Source organism: Erpetoichthys calabaricus, chromosome 1, assembly GCF_900747795.2.
Source record: "Erpetoichthys calabaricus chromosome 1, fErpCal1.3, whole genome shotgun sequence".
Lineage (NCBI taxonomy): Eukaryota > Metazoa > Chordata > Cladistia > Polypteriformes > Polypteridae > Erpetoichthys > Erpetoichthys calabaricus.
In genome coordinates, this window is record NC_041394.2 from 341,284,155 (window position 1) to 341,302,506 (window position 18,352).

The window sequence follows — 18,352 nt, forward strand, 5'->3', positions numbered from 1 at the left end:
TCACACAAAATGTTTCTGATCATCAAACACATTTAACCATTAGTCAAATATAACACAAGTAAACACAAAATGCAGTTTGTAAATGGTGGTTTTTATTATTTAGGGAGAAAAAAAAATCCAAACCTACATGGCCCTGTGTGAAAAAGTAATTGCCCCCTGAACCTAATAACTGGTTGGGCCACCCTTAGCAACAATAACTGCAATCAAGCGTTTGCGATAACTTGCAATGAGTCTGTTACAGCGCTCTGGAGGAATTTTGGCCCACTCATCTTTGCAAAATTGTTGTAATTCAGCTTTATTTGAGGGTTTTCTAGCATGAACCGCCTTTTTAAGGTCATGCCATAGCATCTCAATTGGATTCGGGTCAGGACTTTGACTAGGCCACTCCAAAGTCTTCATTTTGTTTTTCTTCAGCCATTCAGAGGTGGATTTGCTGGTGTGTTTTGGGTCATTGTCCTGTTGCAGCACCCAAGATCGCTTCAGCTTGAGTTGACGAACAGATGGCCGGACATTCTCCTTCAGGATTTTTTGGTAGACAGTAGAATTCATGGTTCCATCTATCACAGCAAGCCTTCCAGGTCCTGAAGCAGCAAAACAACCCCAGACCATCACACTACCACCACCATATTTTACTGTTGGTATGATGTTCTTTTTCTGAAATGCTGTGTTCCTTTTACGCCAGATGTACCGGGGACATTTGCCTTCCAAAAAGTTCAACTTTTGACTCATCAGTCCACAAGGTATTTTCCCAAAAGTCTTGGCAATCATTGAGATGTTTCTTAGCAAAATTGAGACGAGCCCTAATGTTCTTTTTGCTTAACAGTGGTTTGCGTCTTGGAAATCTGCCATGCAGGCCGTTTTTGCCCAGTCTCTTTCTTATGGTGGAGTCGTGAACACTGACCTTAATTGAGGTAAGTGAGGCCTGCAGTTCTTTAGACGTTGTCCTGGGGTCTTTTGTGACCTCTCGGATGAGTCGTCTCTGCGCTCTTGGGGTAATTTTGGTCGGCCGGCCACTCCTGGGAAGGTTCACCACTGTTCCATGTTTTTGCCATTTGTGGATAATGGCTCTCACTGTGGTTCGCTGGAGTCCCAAAGCTTTAGAAATGGCTTTATAACCTTTACCAGACTGATAGATCTCAATTACTTCTGTTCTCATTTGTTCCTGAATTTCTTTGGATCTTGGCATGATGTCTAGCTTTTGAGGTGCTTTTGGTCTACTTCTCTGTGTCAGGCAGCTCCTATTTAAGTGATTTCTTGATTGAAACAGGTGTGGCAGTAATCAGGCCTGGGGGTGGCTACGGAAATTGAACTCAGGTGTGATACACCACAGTTAGGTTATTTTTTAACAAGGGGGCAATTACTTTTTCACACAGGGCCATGTAGGTTCGGATTTTTTTTCTCCCTAAATAATAAACACCATCATTTAAAAACTGCATTTTGTGTTTACTTGTGTTATATTTGACTAATGGTTAAATGTGTTTGATGATCAGAAACATTTTGTGTGACAAACATGCAAAAGAATAAGAAATCAGGAAGGGGGCAAATAGTTTTTCACACCACTGTATCTTACTGTAGCGTAAAATAATGGGAAATAGAGGGAAATTAGTTGAAAACTCAGTTCATGTTTAAGGTATCCAATACTTACGTTTAAAAATATATTATGAAGGATGAATAAAAGAGAAGAGATATACGATAAAGTATTTTTAACGGTCATGGTTATACGAACGGATAAAGAGATAGTAACTTCTCCAGTACAGAAGATGGCAGTAATGCACCACAGAGAGTTAAAGATACAGCGACGTGCCTTGTGACGCCACAATGAGCGACGCAAAACAGGCAGTTGTGGATTGTTCGCAAGTGAAGCTGTTGTGCGAACGAAATCGGAAAGACTCGCGTGAAGACACATGTAGAGTGTAAGTGCCCCGGGACGCCACTTTATGGATGTGTGTGATTTTCCTTCGCTCCATTCAGAGATCCCACACGAGACTTCAGTCAGAAGCGGCCAGCGCGTTCGTGTCCATCGCTCCACCTCCGAACTTAGTTTGTGTGAATCCCTCCGTGCCCCGCATGTCTTTGCTGTTTAGTGGTGTCTTTGTCAGCGGTTCACTTTCTGCTATCGAGTCCCATTTCTGCTTCACGTTGCTCGCACATATCGTAGTCTCTTCCTATTCATTCCTTTCAGTGTATCCCTTCGGTCGTGCCCTTCTCAAATCGCCAAACGCGAGGCGGCGGCGATTGCACACACGCACACCGCACTTTGATTTCTGCCTTCTTCCGTTCTATTAGCGGTGTCCAGTTTAAAGATGACTGCGGAGTTGGTGACCGGTCGGTTTGAAGGAGCAGTGAAGTAGTCAGTCAGGCTTTTCGCTTGCGATTGGTAAAAGAGAAAAACAAAGTGAGCACACTGGAGTCAATGATCGTGAGTCGGAGAGGAGACGAGCTGAAAACAGATACAAATGAATGGAGTGAAAGAAAAGTGAAGTGTCGCACTGGTAACAAGTCTATAGAACTATAAACTGGATGTTAAATGACAAAGGTTTGGGTTCATCAGTATGTATGTATTTATAAAGCAACACGACCTCACGTTGTGGAAATCGCTTGATTAAATTTGGACTGAGCAGGTCTAATGAACTGGCAAACCTAACTTGGCATGGTCACAAACGCACCAGTGTGATTTTACCCTGTGATGTCCCATAGTTGGTTCCTGCCTTTTCTTACTATATCCCAGTGATTTCTATTTCTGTTTGTTTTGTACTAGACCACTGGACCGTCATAACAAATGGGTACTGGCTGGGGGCCCCAGAAGCATAGCATGTATGTTTCTGTTTTGCTGTCAAAACAGGGGTCCCAACGCACAATTTGTCCAGGGGCTTATGATGCTGCTAAGATACCCTGCCAGTGGAGGCTAAGTCCCATATGGTGGCTGTTACATGTAGTTTTATCATGCTGAGCACGAGGAGTCTGTATTGGTCTACCACCATGTGCCACCAGACATCCTGAGGTGAACGGCACTGCCAAGCTTGGCATCCCTCTGCTTGTCAAGATTCTTTTTGATTTAATTGGAATTTTCATGAGGGTCATTAATGAGATGTTCTTTGTCTAGCCTTGCTTCGCCTCTTTGGGTTTCCCCACTACCAACTGGTCAATCAGAACAAATCTTATTAGATAGATACTTTATTAATCCCAAGGGGAAATTCACAATTTTATATAATGTATAATATTATATCTGAAGTTCTAAGAATGACCAAGGCACACAAGGTCTCCACCACACCATGTCACAAAACTAGAAGGAGCTGGGATTTAATAGAGGTTTATTACTATGCTAAATATGAATTTATGGGTTTATGTGCAGCATTTACTTTATCAAAATAAGATTAGAGAACATAAAGCAGAGTTGTTGACAATAGAGCTTAATTTCAGTTTTAGAGATTTTAAAGTAAATTCTGAAAATTTTACGTAAGACTCACACCATGTAGCTGTAGTCCTCCATCACAAAGTATTTTTTTCCCATGTAGTTTTGATTGTAAACCCTCTGCTTATGCTTAGTGCCTCTGTTATACAGTACATGACTCCCATTGGCCTTTAAACTATGAAGTCATATTGCTGTTGTAGCTTTGGATACAACCAATTCATATTAGAAAGTAATTGGGTTGGAAAACATTGCATTATTTCATGAATTAATTAAAATAAACAATGGTGCTGGTTTAATGGGTGTTTTATTATGCATGTTCATTGAGATTGTATGCTTCAGTTTTGAGTTAGTGGGGGGAATGTTAAGTAATTACATATTTTGGCCTCGGCTTGCCAGGCCCCTGTTTCACCTGCTTGTCTTTTCCTGTTGCAGGCTGTGTGCTCCAACAAAGTTAAGTTTTCCTTTATTTCCCCTTTCCTAACATACATTTGTTTTTTAATCTTATGACCCTTCTTACATGAACTTTCCTTAATATCACAATTGACATAATTCTGGGATCCCAAAAGCACTGTGTGTTTAATGCAAGTAGTGAATATCACTAACCCACACATACTGTATGCATGATGGTCATCTTCTGGCCCACTGCAACTTCACTCCACTCCCAAGTTTTATTTGCATCTGATAATTTGATATGCATAATGATGAGTTACGGTCAACATGCTATGAACTGTTGACTTGATGTAAACTTGTAAGGGAGAGAATGTTGTAAAATGAAGACTAAATGGTGTGGATTTAATTAAATGAAATTCTCTTCTGTCCACAGTGAGAGAAAACAAAAAAACAACCACTTACTGTAACATCTAGATGGATGTGAAAGAGGAGACGTGCGAGATTGACTTGAATATCATGGAGATAATAACTGTGAGTATTAAGGAGGAGGACTGTGAGTGGGAGTCTGGCCTTGAACCGGAGCACCTCTGCAATAATGATGAGGACTGTGAACTGGGGTCAGTGGGCATTAAAGAAGAGGCTGAAGAGAACTCTGTTAGCATTGAGACACCCAAACATGAAAGTATGGAGAGCGTCAAAGAAGAAGACCTTCATGATGGGTGTCAAGGTGGAGTGTTGACTGGGTTAATCTCTTCTCCAAGCAGGCACTGTGCATCTCCAGTGTCTATCAACGTGAGGTCAGAATCATTGCAGTCTGAAACAAAGAGGACTGAGAACAATTCATCTTGTAGAACTCGGGAAGATCAGTCACCACCTGCAAACAAGTCAGGAAAAAGTAAGTATAAAATAAAAATAAGTGTAAGTTTTAGAGTTGAGAGGTTTGGACGTGAAAGGGCGACCTTGAACTTTTTATGAGAAACTTGGAAATGTGGTCAAACTGATATGTTTAATGTGGTTTAAGAGTTTGTAAATGTTAATATTTCAGTATTTAGCAGCTTGTTGTTTTTGTGTTAGAATTGCATATTTGTGTTAAAAACTTTAAGCCTATCATCAGTAAAGACTAAGAGTACAGTTGTAAAAATAAGTTTGTGAACCCTCTAGAATTCTTCAGATTTCTGCATTAATTCTTCCCAATAATGTGGTCTGACTGTCATAATAGCACAACCAGCATAATGGGCTTAAAACTTATAATACATAAACAACTGGACTTGTTTTTGTCAGTCCTGAACAGCTGACCCCTGTCAAAGGCCTTCAGTTTCCTACATGTTTTCTGAAAATTTGTATGCTTTTTGGAAAAATAAATGCAGAATATTGAAATATGCTTTAATTGGATTTGTCACATGAGGTTAGATTTCACTGTTTATTGAAGTTAATGATGGCAACACAATTGTAATAGAGACCCTGATTAATAAAATGGCACAATTGAAGGAGGATGTACCTTCTTTTTCCCCATGACTGCAAACACTAATAGAAATGGCTGCTTTAAAATGGTGATAAATATAATAGGTAATTTAATAATAATAATAATTCATTACATTTATATAGCGCTTTTCTCAGTACTCAAAGCGCTATCCACACAGGGAGGAACTGGGAAGCGAACCCACAATCTTCCACAGTCTCCTTACTGCAAAGCAGCAGCACTACCACCGTGCCACCTCACACCTATTATTCAAGTAAGCTAGCATTGGCATTTATAAATATTAAAATACAATGCAGGGCTTAAATTTAGTTTGTGATAGACATGGGGATATTCCCGGTGTAAGAACAAGTGTTCAGTTTTATAGTCTTATGGGAGATTTTAGCTGAAATATAATCATGGACATCCACACACATGTTTTAAACTTCTCCTCTGACCTTTTGTCTCTCCAGTAATTGAAAAATACTACTTAAAATCGGTGCTAAAAGTAAAACTTCAAACATTACAGTATTATACCTGTATTGTTAATTCCAAGGTACTGTAGGATATTTTCATTTAAAAAAAACTTTTTAAACCAGTTTATTTTAACAAAATGCTTTTAAAATCTGATTTGTCAGATAATCCATAGTTTTATTTCTTCACAAATTCCGTTTTTTTTTTTTTTTTTTCGGATTTCACCGTTTTATTTTTCCTTGATTCTGATTTTTTTTTTTTTTTTTTTTTTTTTACTGTAATTAGCAACAGCTACAACAAAACAAGCAATGAAATGGCACTTTACATTCCTTTTAACGAAACGGCACACTAGCACAACTTAACCTCCATTAGGAACCCAGATCCTCCATGATGTTGTATGCTGCTAAAATGTCATTAAGACGCATCTGGTTGTTGTGAAGGAACTCAAGTGCTGCCTGCAAAATGGTGGAAAAGTTGCAGCTCTCCATAAAGGTAACATCTGCCATAAAGTACTGCTCTTCAGTGCCTGTAATTATGTAAAGTATTTCTAATGATTCTTAAACCTTAAATGTTCACAGATTGTAAATGTGCATCATTACATCTGTAGCTTCGTCTACTGCATATCTTAAAATAGTTTGCTTTTGCTTTCTAATTAATTAATCAATCTACAAGACATTAAATCCGGGAATTAAACAGAAAACAAGAGAGACCCGCTTTTAAGGGCTTGTTGCATTTGAGGAGATGCCTGCTGTTCTGTCCAGGTGTGTATGGGCAGAGTTTATAACAGAAGAGTCAAATGTGGACCTTATGTGCCTCATCACCGCGTGGCAAAACATTTATTAAATCCTGAAACATCGTTGTTAATTTTCAAAAGGGAACTTGTTGACAACCAGTGCCGTTCACTAATAACATTTTTCTATGGGAAAGACTGTTAATACCGGTTAAATATAATTTCATGTACAATTAGAGCTGCCTACATAAAAGAATTGCCATACAGCCAAATGTTTACTCACCTATCACTATGATGAGAACTATGTGGTCTCGGCTATCTGTGGTTTCATTAACTACAACATAAAGTTTTTTTTACCACGAATCTTTCGAAGAACGGTGTCCATATGTTGTTCAAAGTTGAGTTTGACGAAGACTGTTCTCATTTTCTGGTAGCGCTCCTCCTTGTTTACAATGCTTAATAAACAAAAGACGCGTCTTTGTCATTTTTTCGAGCGGAATGTCTGACTCGCAAAAGTATCTTTTCATGTCCAGTGTATGGTATGCTGGCAAAACTTGCAGAACAGTAGTTGTCCAGATTCGTCAAAGTCACCGGGATATTGTAGTGCCCTCAATTTTACTGTTAAGCTCGTGTTTTTTTTTTTTTTTTTTTTTGTTTTTTTTTTACGTAGTTAGGGTATCTGATACCGCTCGCTTCGACATTTCTGTGTCGTGAAGCTAGCTAATTCATGTGCCTTTAACATGAAAACATACAGGAAACATGCACACAAACAGAGGCATGACTGGATTTCTACAAAGAATTGCTTGAAAAACAACAAACTAGAAAATAGCTTCTGAATGGTAGAACTACAGATTATTAAATCGTTTAATTTATTGGGAAGTTTTGTAACACTCACACCTCCAGCCTCTAAATTCCGCACATATCCGTTTTTATGCGTTAATTCCGTGATTCCATCTGTTTTTTCTTTATCACGGAAATCATAGCAAATAAGAAAGGGCTCAGAACTGATACCTGATGTAATCCCACCTTCTCCTTGAATGCATCCGTCACTCCTACTGCAGACCTCACCACTGTCACACTTCCATCGTACGTATCCTGTACAACTCTTACATACTTCTCTGCCACTCCTGACTTCTTCATACAATACCACAACTCCTCTCAAGGCACCCTGTCATATGCTTTCTCCAGGTCCACAAAGACGCAATGCAACTCCTTCTGGACTTCTCTAAACTTCTCCATCAACACCCTCAGAGCAAACATTGCATCTGCGGTGCTTTTTCTTGGCATGAAACCATACTGCTGCTCACTAATCATCACCTCCCTTCTTAACCTAGCTTCCACTACTCTTTCCCATAACTTCATGCTGTGGCTCATCATCCATCTTACTCATTTATTACCCTAACCTGCTGCACATCTTTCCCAGCTTGGTCTATCTCTCTAGCCAATCTGTACAGGTCCTTTTCTCCCTCCTTAGTGTCCAACCTCTCATACAACTTTTTCAATTTCCACCATTTGATCCTTGGCTCTGCCCTCACTCTCTTCCTCTTCTTGATCTCCAGCGTCATCCTACAGACCACCATCCTATGCTGCTTAACTACACTTTCCCCTGCCACCACTTTGCAGTCTTCAATCTCCTTCAGATTAACTCTTCTGCATGGGATGTACTCTACCTGTGTGCATCTTCCTCCACTCTTGTACATAACCCTATGTTTCTCCCTCTTCTTAAAATACGTATTCACCACAGCCATGCCCATCCTTTTGGCAAAATCCACCATTCCTGCCCTTGACACCATACCTACCCATCACCTCTTCATCTCCTCTGTTCCCTTCACTAACATGTCCATTGAAATCCACTCCAATCACCACTTTCTGTCCCATGGGTACACTGCTCATCACTTATATTAGCATAAATAGTTGATTAAATAAACATAATAATGACTTCCACATTTCCCCGACACAAACCCTGACAGTTGCCATATTGAGAGCAGTTCTTCAGAAGCAAACAGCCTGCTTGTCCTTGCACCTGATCAGTTATTTTGCCTTTTTGTCATGGAAACACTGTCGCAACGTGCTGAGGTGTCTCGTGACTGAATTCACTGGCCACATCATGGTGATTCGGTCATGCAGTGCTGTATTATACATCAGTTTCACTTTCCCTGTTAACATTTGATGACTAATTCACATCATGGTAGCTGTTGCTCGATTCAAGCTGTGGTTTAGTTTCAGTTCGTTCTAAAACTGCCTTTATGACTTTTCATTTGCCATTATGTTTTTTGTTAGAGGCTGTAACCCACTTGTGAATATTGAGGAGTTACCTTAGAGTGGCAAAACACGTAGACATTTTCATATTGTGCAGCGTAATATTATTTCATCTACTAGATGGCAGCAGAAAGTGGGCTTCAAAATGTAAAGCAGATCATTAAACACCACCCTGAGTCCGACTGGTGGTTACCCGCAATTGCATAGAATTCTGAGCCCAAGTGAAGCCCAATTTGTGTTTTCTATAGCTGATGGAGATGCTGTTTTTCAGAATGTAATAAGAAGTGAACAGGACAGCCTATGCCTAGAGGGGGCTGGGTGGTCTCGTGGCCTCGGGAACCCATGCAGATTTTTTTTTTCCTCCAGCTGTCTGGAGTTTGTTTTTTTTGTTTTGTTTTTCTGTCCCCCTGACCATCGGACCTTACTTTTATTCTATGTTAATTAGAATTGCCTAATTTTATTTTTTATATTGTCTTTTTTCTCTTTCTTCATCTTGTAAAGCACTTTGAGCTACATCATTTGTATGAAAATGTGCTATAGAAATAAATTGTTGTTGTTGACAGTGCTTTAGTGTGAGTAAATTCAATTAGTAACTGCATTTTTTTGTTGTTAGACAATTATTCAAACCCACTGTATACCGAGGCAGTACTAATTTTAGACTTTGATGCTAATAAGAAGTTGAGATTTTTAGTAGTTTTTTTAGCTTTGCATAAATCCACTTTAAATCACCATTGTAACATTACCGAACAAGTAAGCCCACGATTCGCTAGCGAATCGGAAATCCAAGAATGGCAATCAGTTTCTGTTCCGTCCGATATCTGGATGGATGACATATCATGGAGGGTGGGTGCGTCTGAGGAAATGTCATTTAATTACATACGCATATCTGTAGTAAAGTGGTCTCGTTTTGTGGAGACGTGATTCTGTTGCCTTTGCTGACACCGACTGCTGGCAGAGTGGAGCACAGCAAGTTCAGCCCTGTGCCCTGCGTCCATATCCGGTTTACGCCGTGTAGTTTGGACATCTGGGGATTCCGTACTGTAAGACTGTAATGTGATTCACATATGTGCTGAATCCTCTCGTTTTTGTTTTCTCTGTGGTGGGCTCGTTGCAGTGCGCGTGCGCCTTGATGCGCCCAGCGCCCTGCGTCCATATCTGGTTTATAACCTTTTTTGTTTTCTCTGTGGCGGGCTCGTTGCAGTGCGGCAGTGCGTGTGCGCCTCGATGCGCCCAGCGCCCTGCGTCCATATCCGGTTTACAACCTTCGGTTAGTAATATGGATATGGCTATTGGTGATGTCCTTTAATATGGAGCTCTGCCGCAGTCTCTTTCACACCAACACCATCAAGGACTGTATGCAGTACGCTCAGCAGTATTAGTGCAAGTGAACTAATAATATTTGCTCCTGGTAAAATAAAAAAACAAAAAAATATTGTATACTGAAAAGTGCCTAGTTATTTACATAATACTAGTGATACTTTCAGTTAACCAACTGAGTTAAGTCAACTATAACTGAAGCCCATTGACTTTGAAAATTTCCTAGACGAAGCCAGCTGACACAGCTAGTTTCAAGATAACTCTGAATACCTTCATTTAAACAAACTATAAAAGAGAACCACTCTATTTGGTTTGTAATATTTCCTTTTGTATGAGGTTTTTTTTTTTTTTTTTACTGGCTAATGATAAAAACATAAGTGGAATGTTTAATGGACAATTTTTTAAAATTTTTTTTTACAACTAAGTTCCTGCATAACCAGACACATCCCATACATTCTGCAAGTGTTAACTCTACTCTGTACTCTAGTCTTCCCCACAGCATGCAACTTTCCATATTTTCATTTGATGGGTACATTAGCCTTCCATAATGAGAATATTATGGGGCACTGGAGATGCAAGTGAATATGGGTGCATCTCAGGAATTATGGGGGAGAGGTCAAATATCCAGTACAGCGTAAGATTAATATCACACTCGTCTTATATAAAAACATCGACACGTGGAAATGTGTGTTTGTCTGTCCATCCGGCCTGGCCCGGAAGTGCAAGCCTACAGCATGAAGCTCAAAGAAATCAAATCTGTCGTCATAGAGAAACTTGCTTAGCTGCTAATACACAAGCGAGGCGAGTATATTGGCAAAACAAAACCTCAGATGAGAGAGAAACTCGCTTATCCACTGATAGACAACGGAGGTGAGCACATTGGCAAAACGAAACCTCAGATGAGAGAGGAAATCATTTAGACGCTAATACACACGCGGGGCAATCAGGTTGGCAAAACAAAACCACTGAGGAAAGAGAACCTCGCTTAGCTGCTAATGCACAGCCGATGCGATTGATTGAAGTGCCAGAATCCATGGTTTCTAGGAGCCCGGGCTTTTTACAGCATGGCCTTACACAGCTAGTATTTAATTAAACCTTGTTTTTCAAAATGGACATTATTGTAGAGTGGGACTAGCCAAAATTGCACATGATAACATTCACTGTTTTGCCACTTTCATATTGATGGATCATTGTTTAGTTCGTGTAGTGACTCGACCTGCAGTCTCTGCCATGGTTTGCTAGGCCATTCCTAGGGATGCAGAGGAGCTGTGGCTGGAGCATTCCAGTGTTCTAGACACTTGGTACATGACTGAACTAGTGCTTCAATCTCCCTGTCCAGGTTTGGACAACAAATAATAACTTCTAGCTGGGGCTTCATTTGCAATATACCCGGGTGACACAGGTGTAACTTTGCTAGCACCACTTTGCTAACCTTTGTTTGTAATAATGACTTGAGACCCCCAAAACACGCATTCATCTTGTATAAACAAACTGACAATATTGTACAATCACATTTGTCACACCAAGCTCATTAACCTTCTCTCCTGTACAGGTCTTCAGCTGAATGTTTTCTCTTTTCCACCAGCCCCTAATTTTGAATACTCGGCCCAAGTCGTTTTTGTTACACTACATCCAGTGTCCACTTCAAAGATGACAGGAGGCACTCTTCATTTTTAATGTCAAGGTAAAAAGTGCAACCTTTTGGAATTTTGGACGCCTTTAGATTGTACGTGGTAAACGCATCCTCTGCATCACTGGAGACCGTTTCAACGGTTTTAGCAGTGTGATGTGATTTTATTTTTTTTTTCTCCATTTTGCTTTGCTTCTGCCTTTCTTTCCCAAATGTTTTAACCGTATCAGCTGGTGATTGGGCCCTGAACACTTTCGTAATATGGTACTCTCTGCCACATTTGTGCCATTTTTTTTTTTTGTTTGACATTCTGTCACCCTGTGTTCGCCTCCACATCTGTAACATTTTTCCACGTTGACTACTTTGAGACCAACTTGTACACTGCCAGCTGATTTGTGCACTTTGCATAAGCCCTGTCACTTGCTTTTAAGTGTCCCTTGCAAGTCCTGCATGTCTTTGTTGTCCATTTCCATTGCTTGTGCCACTTTTGGGGCTTTTTCAAAAGTAAATTCAGGCTCTGCTAACAAGCGACGTTAGATGCGATTGTCTTCATTCATTATTATTGTGGAAGGAGGTCTCTGAGGAAGACAGGAATAGTTCAATCAATCAGACTTTATTCAGTCACAGATGAGTACATGGATTCCACGTTGCAAGGCAGAAGAGCAAATTTCACTTTTTGATTGGCTTTTTTATATTCATGTTCCAACCTTCCCCTTACTTATCAATAAACATAATGTGTTTATCTAAGCATTTCATCTTATTCTGTGAAAATTAGCTAACCGTTTCTATTTGTGTACATTGCAGATGGGGCTCTAAAGAAGGAAAGGTCATCTTTCCTGTATCTAACAGACGCATTCTAAATAAAGAAGTTGTGCTCGGTCAGCTTACTGCACCGTGTCTTATAACAGACGCCTGTATGAATAACCTGCCATTACAGTAATCCCTCCTCGATCGCGGGGGTTGCGTTCCAAACCCCACCGCGAAAGGTAAAAATCCGCGAAGTAGAAACCATATGTTTATATGTTTTTTTTTATATTGTCATGCTTGGGTCACAGATTTGCACAGAAACACAGGAGGTTGTAGAGAGACAGGAACGTTATTCAAACACTGCAAACAAACATTTGTCTCTTTTTCAAAAGTTTAAACTGTGCTCCATGACAAGACAGAGATGACAGTTCCGTCTCACAATTAAAAGAATGCAAACATATCTTCCTCTTCAAAGGAGTACGCGTCAGGAGCAGAGAATGTCAGAGAGAGAGAAAAGCAAACAAAAATCAATAGGGCGGTTTGGCTTTTAAGTATGCGAAGCACCGCCAGACAAACCAGCTGCAAGGAAGAGAGCAATGTGAAGGTAGTCTTTCAGCATTTTTTAGAGGAGCATCCGTATCCTCTAGGCCAGTGTGCGAACAGCCCCTCTGCTCACACCCCCTCCGTCAGGAGCAGAGAATGTCAGAGAGAGTGAGATAGACAAAGAAAAACAAACAATCAAAAATCAATACGTGTCGTTCAAGCTTTGAAGTATGCAAAGTTGACAAAGCCGGAAGGGAGCAATGTAAAGATAATCTTTCAGCATTTTTAGACGAACGTCCGTATTGTCTAGGGGTGCGAACAGCCTCCCTGCTCACACCCCCTCCGTCAGGAGCAGAGAATGTCAGAGCGAGAGAGAGAAAAGTAAACACTCAAAAATCAATACGTGCTGTTTGATCTTATAAGTATGCGAAGCACCGTGCAGGAAGCATATCACTTGACAAAGCAACCATATGTAAGCCCAGCAAGGATGGCAGCAATGTGAAGGTAATCTTTCAGCGTTTTTTGAGGAGCGGCTGTATCCTCTAGGGGTGCGAACAGCCCCCGTGCTCACAATATATTTGAGGACTTTTATTTAATACGTAATACGCGCTCTGGTTGGGTAGCTTCTCAGCCATCTGCCAATAGCATCCCTTGTATGAAATCAACTGGGCAAACCAACTGAGGAAGCATGTACCATAAATTAAAAGACCCATTGTCTGCAGAAATCCACGAACCAGCAAAAAATCTGCGATATATATTTAAATATGCTTATATATAAAATCCGCGATAGAGTGAAGCCACGAAAGTCAAAGCGCGATGTAGCGAGGGATTACTGTATAGCAAAACAGCTTTGTCAGCTTTTAACCCTTAGTAACTTGCAAGCAGTTAATTTTTCTTTCACATTATAAATATGGATTACCATTTTAATAATGCAGTACTTGTTTCTTGCCCACACTTATACTGTAGGACACACAAAATACTAAACACAAAAGTATTAAGCCTCACCCCCTACACCTGGTTGTGGGAGTAGTGACAACCGGTGAGAAAACCTTGGGCCAGTGGGTAAAAAGAAGTGCTGAGCTGACAACTGCTTGCCACTTGATAGATGGCTGAATTGGGTAGCTGACCCAAACAGTGAGAGTCTTTGCTCCAAAGGTTTCTCCTGCATCATGGCAAGCATCAGAGGTGTAGAGTCTGAATAGACCATGTAGAAGACCACAGTAGTGGAGGCCACTGCGAGGAACTCTGAAAAGCGACTTGTTGGTGCCTGTTATGGCAGCAGCACAAGGAGTCTTTGGAGGACACACCGTTCGAGGGGTTTACGCTGCATAAACTCAAACAAGTTTATCACATGGAATATGCATTGTGGTGCAGTCGACAGCATTTCCCTTCACCTTTATAAGCATACTTAATAAATGTTCTAACTTTAGCAGTAAGGAACGCTGCCAACTTGAAGAAGGAGGCATTAAATGTAATATAAGCAGGAAAATATCCTTCTTAGTGATGCTTTGATCAGTCGGCCACTGATCTAAATTTGCAGCTTTTTTTTTTTCTCTTCACTCTAAACGATTTGATCAGTAATCAGTAAATGGGCCAATCTTAAACTGAGTTTTGTAGAATTTGCTTTTCTAAGGCATGCGATAATTTAACTTTCGTGCTCTTATACAAAATGTATTACAATACTTGATTAAGCACACGTCTGATTTTTTTGCTGCCAGAGCTTCCTGTATATGTAAATGGAGGAGTCAGACTTGAGGAGCGAGTGAAGGTAGGAATAGTAGCCTTTACATTAAAGAAAGTGGAGCAGCAAACTGAAAATAGGGAATTAGAGGAGTCACCCTGTGCATGGACAGCAATGGCAGACATACATATTGTCCAGCTGAACTCTGTAGGAAGTGTTTGAGGATAGACTTCACTTGTTTAGACAATTACCAGCAAACCCGCGATTCTCGAAAGAATCGCAAATCCAAGAATGGCAATCACTTTCTGTTCCCACCGATATTTGGAGGGATGAAAAATCATGAAGGGTGGGTGCGTCCTGGGAAAGTTTTCATTTAATTAAATAAACATATTTGTACTAAAGCGGTTTCTTTTTGGAGCTGTGACTCATCTGGTTCTGGTGTTTCAGAAGTGCATTGTAGGCACCTTTGTTTATTGTTTTTATCCATGCAGTCTCGTTTTTCTTTTTCTATGGCTGTGTCGTTAGCCAGAAGTCGTTTGCTGACGGCGGCGGATTCGCGTGCTTAAGTGACGATGGCGGCGGATCCAGGCTTGGAGGGGTACATTACTAAACGAAGGTGGTATATGTGGTGGTGTGGGCGGTCGCTTTCGGGCAGCGGTGTTAGTGTGTACGGCTTGCCTGTGGCCTCTGGCATCTGTGCATATATACTGTACAACCTGGCATGCACGCTTTACCTCAAGTTTAGTTTACAGGTCGTGTTGTGTTGTTTGGGCGCCACCTACTGACTCTGGGAAGCCCCTGGGTTTGACTCTGGGGCACAGTGCGCGTGCGCTTCGGTGCGTCTGGCATCCGTGCATATATACAACCTTCGTTTAGTAATATAGATCAGTATTGTAAAAATGGTTTATACATTGCGATTGTGTGCAATTAATCAGTAATACATTTGTTAGTTGAAAAAGTGTAGTTCATTCTGGAAACTACAGTATGTCAAAATGCATTCTAGCACTGTCTGAGCATACGGTATTTTGTTTTTTTGGCTGCTCCTATAGCTAAACGTTCCCCTAAATGTTCCTATTTGGGTATTCCTCGTGCTCATTGTTATTTAGCAGGAATTCCCTGTATAATACATTTGCTCTCCAGGAGTCATATTTCTTAAGGAGAAAAATGAATGTGCTCAACATACAGTGCTGAAACTCTTTATAATGTGCAGACTAATCAGAATCACAGCTTTTAAGACTTGAAAATTAAGTTATGTCAAATCATAATTTTCAATGTGAAATCAGTTAATCTACAGCCCTAGTGCTGACTGGGCTATCCACAGAAAACACATTGAGTTACTTTCCACAAGCATCTTAAGCTTTACAATTATTTATGCTGTTAAAATTGTGTTGATAATTTAACCAGAATGTATTTAATGTTGTGACTTAATGTAAATAGGGCAGTGGATTGAAAACTATCTTTTCTTCTTTCTTTTAAACTTCATATAGGAAACAAACCTCACAGCTGTTCTGAATGCGGCAAACAATTCTGTGACAGGAGTGCTCTAGGGAGACACATCCGAACTCACACTGGGGAGAAGCCATATTGTTGTAATGAATGTGGTAAACGATTCTCACAAATGACCAATCTTCAGAGACATGCAAGAATTCACACTGGAGAGCCCCTTGAAAAGCTATACAGCTGTTCTGAATGTGAAAAATGTTTTTCACAAAGGAGCCACCTTCAGCGCCACAAAAGCGTTCACACTAGAGAGAAGCCATACTGGTGTTCTGAATGTGGCAAAGGATTCTCACAAAGCACCAGTCTTCAGATCCATAAAAGAGTTCACACAGGAGAGAAGCCATATTGCTGTTTGGAATGTGGTAAACACTTCTGTGACAGTACTACTCTTCGAAGACACAGCAGGATTCACTCTGGAGAGAAGCCCTATTGCTGTTTGCAATGTGGTAAAAACTTTTCTCACAGGACTACTCTTCAGAGACACACAAGAGTTCACGCTGAGAAATTAACCCCGAGAGAAAAGCAGTATTGTTGTTCTGAATGTGGCAAGCAATTCTTTCGGAAGAGTAATCTGCAGGTACACCTTAGAATTCATACCAAAGAGGAGCCATATTGCTGTAATGAATGTGGCAAAAAGTTTTTGAGAATGAGCCATCTTCAGAACCACAAAAGAATTCACACAGAGGCCACCAAAGAGTGAAGTTCACAACCTGTTGTGATAGTTAGCAAACCAAGAACATTTTGAGAAATTGTGTCCAAGGCTGGAATGACAGCAAAAACAAGATATCAAAAAGACTGACCAGCAGAAGAGGAGTAGCAATTGAAAAGACATTAAATACAGTGGGAAACAAGCGGACCTCCTGCTCCAGCTACACGTAGATCAATACCTAACCCATGAATGGCTTGCAATGAGTGAGTTAAGACCAAGGGATCACCTAATCATAGCAGCACAGGGCAACAGCCTGCACTCAAGGTCTTTCAAGACAACAATAGAAAAAATGGTAAAACAGAAGGTGCCGATTCTGCCATACAGGGAAGGAAGTGGTTATTCATCTGAATGCCAGTTGTGAGGCAGATGACTTATACAGTCAGTGATGCAATACAGTTGCCAGATTGCATTGTTGGAAAACATGTAAAAATACACACTGCCACTACCACAGATGCATTGGGACCACACTCCAGACCAAATGACAGAAAATGGGGAGGTGTGGTCCACTTGGGTCATACCGATACCAAGTAACGGACAAACAGATGCCAGTTTCTGTCCCAAGTAATAACTCTGTAATTGGAATGAACAGACCAAAAATAACCAAGTGGCAAGAAATGCAATCTGAGATGTGCCAGAAGTGGATTAAAACCGAGACTGTGCCACTGGTGCTGGGAACTACTGGCCTTTTACAAAATAATAATTCCAGGCCCATCTAGACGCCCGACCCATAGCTGTCCCTTTGTGTGACCCACACAAGGAAGCATCATTAGGGATAATGCAAGTACTATGCCAAGTTTGACAGCAAATTTAAGAGAATAACAAAAGAAGAAGTGCAAAAATCACAGAAAAAATCTCAAAAGTGAGGTCTACTCCTATCCTGAAAGTAATCAATCCAAGCCATTGTTGAGAATTTAGCCCCACGAGAAGCCCTTTTGCTGCTCTATATGTAGCAAATGCTTTGTGCTTATAATCGGTGTTACAGTCTGCAGTTGTGCTGCCCTCTGCACTCTTCATTGTACTGCTGTACTCATTGTAGAAATTTGTTTTTCTTGTCTACTGACTATTGGCACAGTAATTTGTATTGCCTTGTGTTTAATTTGTGTATATTAGTGGCCAGAAGATCAGGAAGAATCTGATTTTCATCTTACAGTGTGACTGACTGTCTACTGGGCATTCAACAAGAAGTTCTCAACTTAATAGAATTTATAATCGCAGAGATCGAAATAACGTAACGGCAACAGAGTAGAAGGGGAAATGCAAGAAGCTCATAAAGCACAAAAGACCAAGTCTTGCTAAATAAAGTAATTACAGAGTTCTGCAGGAAGGCCCAAAATCTGAGGTTGACTATATAGAAGAAAATAAAATACATTTTGTAAGCATATCGCACAAAAAAGAATCTGAGAAGCTTGGAAGTATCAAATTCACCCTGCTCTCCAAAGTTTCATCTGATTCTCCCCACATTCCTTCCAGACAACCCTGCAGCTTCAAGATGACCACGCTGGAT

The 18,352-nt window shown here is 40.5% G+C and overlaps 2 protein-coding genes across 3 annotated transcripts in view; one reads left to right on the forward strand and one right to left on the reverse strand.

Annotated features, from left to right (window-relative positions):
- Positions 1-18,352, reverse strand: part of LOC114667584 (zinc finger protein 850-like) — a 68,910-nt gene that overhangs the window by 24,359 nt on the left and 26,199 nt on the right. The gene's annotated exons all lie outside the window — the stretch shown is intronic.
- On the forward strand, positions 1,813-18,212 carry LOC114667701 (zinc finger protein 239-like). 2 transcript variants are annotated; one of them, XM_028823113.2, is made up of 3 exons: positions 1,813-1,913; positions 4,236-4,697; positions 16,127-18,212. In XM_028823113.2, exons 2-3 carry the CDS (start codon positions 4,277-4,279, stop codon positions 16,837-16,839), a joined length of 1,134 nt encoding a protein of 377 aa, XP_028678946.2. In that variant the 5' UTR covers positions 1,813-1,913; positions 4,236-4,276; the 3' UTR covers positions 16,840-18,212. The 2 variants fall into 2 exon arrangements, with proteins under 2 accessions (XP_028678946.2, XP_051783013.1); XM_051927053.1 differs by having other exon boundaries at positions 1,831-1,906.